This window comes from Coffea arabica, chromosome 10c (genome assembly GCF_036785885.1).
Source record: "Coffea arabica cultivar ET-39 chromosome 10c, Coffea Arabica ET-39 HiFi, whole genome shotgun sequence".
In the NCBI taxonomy this organism is placed as follows: domain Eukaryota; kingdom Viridiplantae; phylum Streptophyta; class Magnoliopsida; order Gentianales; family Rubiaceae; genus Coffea; species Coffea arabica.
This window is the reverse complement of record NC_092329.1, coordinates 6,005,711-6,013,312: the sequence shown is the minus strand read 5'-3', so window position 1 is coordinate 6,013,312 and position 7,602 is coordinate 6,005,711. Positions and strand designations below refer to the sequence as shown.

At 37.6% G+C, this 7,602-nt stretch overlaps 1 protein-coding gene across 1 annotated transcript; it reads right to left on the bottom strand.

Annotated features, from left to right (window-relative positions):
- Positions 1-4,490: 4,490 nt before the first annotated feature.
- LOC113715004 (uncharacterized) lies at positions 4,491-6,134 on the bottom strand. Its single transcript, XM_027239152.2, has 5 exons — positions 5,421-6,134; positions 5,063-5,323; positions 4,887-4,952; positions 4,694-4,759; positions 4,491-4,583 (listed from the first exon to the last, which is right to left on the bottom strand). Exons 1-5 carry the CDS (start codon positions 6,051-6,053, stop codon positions 4,491-4,493), a joined length of 1,119 nt encoding a protein of 372 aa, XP_027094953.1. The 5' UTR covers positions 6,054-6,134.
- Positions 6,135-7,602: the final 1,468 nt, after the last annotated feature.

The window sequence follows — 7,602 nt, the reverse complement described above, 5'->3', positions numbered from 1 at the left end:
TTATAGCCTTATAATTTGAATCCAAATATGTTTGATGATTTGTGTTTCTAGACCAAAAAAGAAATCAACCAATATTATACTAACACAAAAATATACTCAACCAATAAGAAAAGTTAGAGATTTAGCTATGCATTACTAATATTGGCTTTCAAGAAAGCTCATAGAAGAGTCTTCAGATGTATTTTTATATTTTGTAATTTAGATATACTTAGTATTTAGTAATAATATATTTGGATATATAATTATACAAAATATAAAAATTATATATATAGGTAATTAAAGGGCTGGACCTATATGGGGTTTGAGTCTATTAAGGTCCAAGCTCGACTCATATTTAATTCGGACCTAATTTTTAGACTCAAATTCAAACCGGTTCACTAAAATATCGGGCTAACCGGACTTGTTGTGGGGCTGAACGAGTCGAACTCAGGTTGGCTCGACCCCATTGACAGTCCTAGAGATGATCTGCAAATGGATCCATGTTGAAGTGTCGCGGATTTGCTTTGCTCTATTCAATCCCTTATGGATACTATTTTTTTTAGGAAGTTATTGTATTTAAAATGATGGTAGAGAAAAAGCGGAAATGTGAGTAAATGTACTTATGATAATGATAAAGAGAAAGAAGGAACTTGAATAGTTTTAAAATAAATTTAGAGGGTATTTTTGGTATAATATTAAGTGACATTAATTGTTTGTACCAATAGGAAGCTCTTCCATTATATATATATATATTATAGATGTCAAAATCATTTGTTCGAAAATTTCAACTAAAGCTCATTCTTTGTACTTCTTTAAGAGGGAAAAGTAATAAACTCAGGGCACTTTATCCTTTGATCATTCATGTTCATTCGGTAGAAAAATTGAGGCTTTCTGTCGTTCTTTCCTTACACTATAGGGTGTGTATAAAGAAAGGGATTATCTTCCTTAAAAGAAATCCCGAACCACAGTCAGTAAATCCTATATGATTATACCCCAACAAACTTGATAAAAAAAAAGGCAAAAAAACCATTTGGCCCCGCTGCACCATCTCTTTCCAACTCAAACACATTCCGCTTCACTTCATCCTTTGACGGTATTGCCTATACTATTTGGCATGAAAGAAAGAAAAGGAGAGGATTTCAGTGGAAAAGAAAACATAGGAGAGTAGAAGAAATTTCAAAATTTTCATTAATCTTGATTTCATTTTCCTCCATTTCCACTCACTTTGAGATAGAAAGTAAGTTAATAAAAAATAATTAGATCTTATCTTTTCCTTTTTCTCCCTATCCTTTCTTTCTTCTCATAAAAAATTAGCCCAAATATAGAAAATCTTATCCCTCTATTTCTTTTTATTTCCTTTCCCTATCATTCCCCCGAAACAAACAACGGGCCTGTTTGGAACCTGAGTTTTTTGGGAGTTTGTCTAAAACTTTACTGTAGTGCACTGTAGAAGTTTTTGAAAAAATTTTATAAAAGTTTTTGTAAGGTGAAAAACTTTTTTGTAGAAGTTTTTGGAATGTGAAAAATTTTGTAGAAATTTTTGTAAAGTGAAAAACTTTTTTTTTCTTTCTTTTTATCTTTTTGTTTCTTTTTCTCTTTCTCTTTCTTTTTCTTTTTCTTTTCTTTCCTCTCCTCTTCTTCTTCCTCTTCCCCGTTACCTCTCCTCTGTCTCCCACCTCCAGCAGCACCTCTGTTTTTTTTTTTTTTTTTGCTTTTCTCCTCTCCCTTCCCCATCACCCCTTTCCTCCCCTCTCCCTCACCACCCCCAAACTTTTCCACCATTCCTTTCCTCTCCCCTCTGCCTGCCACCCCTTCTGCCCACTCTCCCTCTTTCCTCCCCTCTCCCCTCTCCCTCTCCTCCCCCTCGCACTCCGATGCCCGAGGAAGGCCGGCAGCTGTGCATTAATTTTTTTTTTGTTTTTTCTCTCCCTCCCTCCCCTCCCCTCTTCCCCTCCCCCTTCTCCGCAACCTTCCCCCTCTCTGCTCTGCAATCTGGGACTAGACCAGATCGCAGGCCCCCTCCCCCTCCCCCTTTGCGATCTGGTCACGCAACCAGATCGCACCTAGCAAGAGGGGGAGGGTGGCGGGGGAGGGTGAGGGGAAGAGGGGAGGGGAGGAGAGAGGGTGAGGGACTCAAAAATTTTTTTTGAAGTTACCGGCATCGGAATAGGTGACCGGCGCCGGGAGAGGTGGTGGAGGTGGTGGCTGGTGTGGTGGGTTGGGTAAGGGAGGAAGAAAAGTTTTTGGGAAATTTTTTGTGTATAGATTTTTGAAGTGTGTAGGTAAAAAATTTTAGAAAATTTTTTGGGGTTCCTGTAGTAAAAGTTGCTAGTAGCTAAAAAACTTGGTAAAAAACCAAATAGGCCCAATGCATCAAGGACTGAAAGTTGTCATCAAACTTGTATCATTTCAAGCCCTATCATGAATTTCAAAAAGCCCAATCCTATTATTCCCTAAAAACAAACAATTTCCTGAAAAGTTGTCATCAAACCTGTATCATCGATTCATTTCAAGCCCAATAATGCATTTCAAAAGGCCCAATGGTGAAACAGGCTTATAGACAAGACAAACTCCATAGGAGCCACCACTACAATTTTCAGAAGTTGAATTAAGATAAAAACTAAAGAGGTGCGGTTTATGTTCTGGCGTTGGAATTGGAACGGGAATCATAAACGCCACTACTATGGGTCTATTTTGCTCGGGTGGCTTGGAATCGATTTCATTCCACTAAAAAGTTAATTAATTCGAAACTAGAACAATACCCGATAACAGAGAAATAATAGGGGCAATATCTCTAATGTTTCCTATTAAATGATTTCCATAGTAATATACTACCAAACAATAGGTATGACTTATGAGTATCACAGGGACCAAACATCCTTAAAAATATTCTCCACTCTAGATGAATTTCAGTTTAATCATAAAATCTGTTAAGGTGTCTGATTGAAAGATCCCTTTTTCCCCCTAATGGAATAATCAAAATAAGTTTCGGAGCAACAACACCCGTGGGATGGAAAAGGGCAATCCACGGTAAGTCTTCCGACTGAATTTTAGCTTCACTTGAATCGTATATTTTTTATAGTTTGTTTAAATCTTTGTTGTAACTTGCAGTAAAATTTATAGAAAAAACCTTTATGTATTTGGATGTTTAGAAGTAGATGAAAAACTTTAAAATTTTATTTTGTTTTTCTTTTCCTTTTTCCCCCTTTATTCCCTCTTTTCTTCTTCCTCCCTTCCCACTATTGCCACCCTCTCCCTCTTCCCATTACCGCAAGCGGTAGTGGCGGTAGGAAGTGGTGGCGGACCAAGGTGGGAGCTGTGGCGGTAGAAGTGCAAATGAACTATGCTTCGCATTTTAAAAATTTTGTGTATTTTTAGAAAGCACTTGTAGACAAAATTGTTTAAAAAAAAAATTGTTTATCAAAGACATACTAAAAAAACAGGGGCGCCAAGTTAGTATAATCACAATATCGAGGCAATTTATGTCAAAATCCACCTACCCTACTAAGATCTACAAGATAGATCTATCTCCAAATTAATGCCACTTGATATTATTTCAACCCTTTTTCACTTCTCCTTCCTCTTTTGTAAGACTTGTAGTGTCTTTGTGTGTGTGTGTGTGTTGGGGGGGGGGGGACCTGCTAATCATACGTTCTAATGAATGGTTACCTCCACCCTAATGATTGTAAAGTGAGAACAACGGTATAAAAATTGATCAACCCTTTTGAGATTCATGAAGGGAAACTGGCATATTTTGTACAAGTACATACGAATTGAATTTACGAAACTACAGACCGAACTTCTGAGTTTTTTCTTTTTCTTATTAACTGACTTGTTCCCAATGCTGAACAATTGAACGTGAAAAGGTATCATAACATAATCTATTAAACTTGTGAAATTCAATGCTTTGCTCTTAGAAACTTTCAAGGGCTTTGCAGCAAACTAGAAATTGCACGGTGAGAAGCGATTAAAACCATAATTTCAAGCTCGTAATGCTTAAACCAATTTTGTCACATCCAAATTTTCATATCAAGGGGACAGTTATTGAAGAGAAATGCAAAATTTGCTGTCATAAAATATGACCATCAATTAGCATTAGCGACAGGTGTGTTTTGTTGAAGATCAATAATGCAAGCAGGAATAATATTTTATGACTCTTCACATTCATTCTTTACATGTAGCATAAAATTGAGTTGTTCAGGAATCAGGATCATGATTGCAAATGTGCAGTTGATTGAATAGATTCATGAATCTTAATCTTTGGTACAATGGAAGTACTCTTTGAGAGCCATGTGCAACAATACTTTAATTGCAAAAGCTAATCTAAAATATGTAAGTTATTACTCATGATCAAACATGAGACTCTGAGAAGCAATTACAAGTCAGATTGTACAGTCTTTTTGCATTTTTTTTTCTGCAATTTTGTCCTTTTCTTTTATTTCTTTCTCCTCTGGCAGCAGATAAAGAATTAAAAAAATGAAAAAAAAAAATTGCAGCAGCTGCTTCCTGGATCATAGGGTGGGGAAAGTCCTCCCATACAGACCAATATCCAGTCCATTGTAGACAATAGGAGCATACATCCACATATCATCTGAGCTCAGTAACTGCAGAGACACGAGAGCATAGGACTTAGCCAAAATTGTCATCAAACTAGATAGCTAAAAGCAGGGAAGGAACTTGACAAATTAAGACAGGATTGTCGGATTGTTCTTACCTTAATCTGAAGCTGCAAGAACTTGACATAGTGGACTGCCTCTTCAAGCATTGTGCTAATGTCAACCTGTCAAGTACAATCAGGATCTGTTAGGCACTTTTTTCGTCCAAATCCCACTAAAGCAAGATGATACCTATTTCTTGTAGTGAAGAATATGTGAATTAGGCACTTTCAATTCATTATTGAAGTTTACCTTAGTTCCATTGGGGATAAGATTCTGCAAGATTCTCAGTCTTTCATTTATTCTTTCTCTTCTCCTCTGCAATACAAACAATCAAATCTTTAGTAAAGAATCCTGTAATCCAAACTAGATCATGTTTTCATCATCCTAAATTCTGAATATTTATACAAGGCTGGTGAATTTCTTACCCTTGCATAGAGGCTTTGCGGATCAGTTGCAGACCCCCTGCTGGCCCTTGTTTTACCATTCAAGTTGAGGGCTGGCCCTTTGTTATCTGAAGCTTCTCCTCCATTTGACTCCTGAGAAGCATTAGAATCATCCTCTGAGCTGTAAGAGCAGGAGCTCTGTCCATTCTGTGCACCATTAGCCTCCTCTTCATCCTTGTTAATTTGCTGTGCCTTCTGGTTCTTCGTGGATTTGGGCTGCACAATCCTTTTAGTTTTCTGAACCTGCTCAGAAACCAGAGTGCATGAGTAACAAAGACTAATCAAAGATGCCCGCAAAGAGATATTAAATTTACACATCCAGCTGTAAAAGTTTACTCACATTTCTCGGAACTCGAGATTTCTTCTTAGAATTTTCAACAGGTTCTGCTTCAGTTTGGAGTTTAGATTTCTTGAACTTCCTTTTAAGCAGCAATTCATTAGCTGAATTGCCATTGCTTGCTGGCTGAGTCTCTGCATTGTTCATTTTTTCACTACCCATCACTTCCCTTGGAGAGATAATGTCCTCCACGAGACCATCAAGGAAAACTGGAACTGAGGAGTTATCATTTTTCTCATCCATCGCATTAAAATCCATGGACTCAGGTGTACCATTTGTTACTTGGAAAACATTAATATCACTAGCCTGGTGGAATTCATAGCTCAGATTGGGAAAAACAATACTAGTATCACTTGCATTACTACTGCTACTGTCTTGAGAAACATTTAGGAAGTTACTATAATCAATGGTATTATCGCAACACAAAAAACTCTCACCGACCCCTGCCACATTTTCAATGTTAGCATCACCAACGGGCCAGAAATTTGCTGCTGTCTGGAAGAACAAACTGCTGTCAGAGTCATTTGACAGGGATTCATGCCCATGTTGCTGTATCATGAACTCTGCATCTTCAGTGGAGAACATTCTGCTCAAAGACTCCCATTCTTCATCAAAAAAAGCTGCCATTGGCTCCATGTTTTTAAGTTTCTTAGAAGTGGAGTTAGCAGCCTTTTGGGAAAAAGAAACAAAAGGGAATGTTTGTTCACTAGTACCGATACTGATGATGATACTCGGTCACGCTTGAAATGAACAAAAAACTGGGGACATATATATACTAGTATATTGTTACAATGGAATGAAAGAATGTTAGCTGGGGTTTGACTTGAATATTGAGTACTCAAAACCTAGCTAATCATTCTTTAGGGGAGGTCCTAATGCTTTGTAACTAATCTCCCTCATGAGTCACTAGTCCACCGTGGCCAAACCAGGCAAAATACAACTCAGAAGGGGGTCCCACAAGTTCTTGCAATTATGCATTAAAATACTTTCATTATGTCAATGGGCTTAAACCATATTAAGACTCAGCTTAAAAAAGCATTAGGGTTGACGGGAGGGTTAACTGTCGTAGTCTTATGATTATTAACATTCATTTAGGTGCGACTAATTATGACTAATCAGAAGTGATGATGATAATGCAAGTTTCGACCCGAAAACTAGCTAAGACTGCGAGTTACGGAGAATGGAAAGTTGCACTGATGGGATTGAGACAACGTGGTTTGGTACAGGGAATACTATAAAGTAGAAAACTCAAGCAGAAAAATTGTTTCAAGGGATGATAAACAAAATCAGGGAAGTCGGCCTGATCGTGGAGCTGAGTATGACATTCCTTACAGTTACAGGCCTCCATATCAGACAGAGTAACCTCAAACTTCGGTTCTTGTCCCCCGGCCTGAGACTGCCGAAACCCGAAAGGGCAAAAACCTAACCATTGTCTCTACTAGTTTCAGGTTAAACATTGATGCAAGTTCGCTAACTTATTCCTTGTGTGACTTCTGCATTTTGCATGAGAAGATGTATTTCTTAGCTGCTTGATTATGGAACGCAAAAGGGCTAATGTAATGTGATTCGAAGTTCAAATGAGATTCTGTCTTGATTAATGTCGTTTAAACGAATGCATTAATCTTCCATTCACTAGTGGCAGCATTGCATGCATTGTTCTATCTGGCCTGTCTTGATAACATTTTTTGTTCTTCCTTAAAACTATTCTATTCGCAGCGCAGATTGAGAATTTAATTCTGGAATAAAGAGCATTATGGGGATTTTCCATCATCCATCCAAAGTTTAAAATCTTGGTGAGACATAGTCATAGTTTAAATACGTCGTGCAAATGCATAAAATCTCCCATTCCATACAGCACAATGCGATAGATCTCTCACTCTGGCCTCTCTTGATGGAATTCTTCTCCCTTCATATTAAATCTATCTGGCTTATCTTGATGAACTCTTCTTTGTGAGTATTAAATCTGCACCATATCAAGATTTTAATCCTGTCTGCAGGTTGATTAAAATCTTAAATTCGACCCCATGCATCCGTCAAAAAAAAAAAAAAAAAAAAAGAAGAATCTTAAAATGCCAAGCAAGTTTACACAGACAGGAGCGAATCATGGATAGAAAAGAATTGTGAAAATGCTCTTGGGAAGGACAGTATCTACTACAGAATTAAAACCCAGCTGTAACATCTTGGG

Coding starts and splice junctions, on each gene's coding strand:
- LOC113715004 (XM_027239152.2), bottom strand. CDS start 6,053: ATGGAGCCAATGGCAGCTTTTTTTGATGAAGAATGGGAGTCTTTGAGC. Junction 5,324..5,420: donor AATCTCGAGTTCCGAGAAAT/GTGAGTAAACTT, acceptor GTTTCTGAGCAG/GTTCAGAAAACTAAAAGGAT. Junction 4,760..4,886: donor TTATCCCCAATGGAACTAAG/GTAAACTTCAAT, acceptor TGTACTTGACAG/GTTGACATTAGCACAATGCT.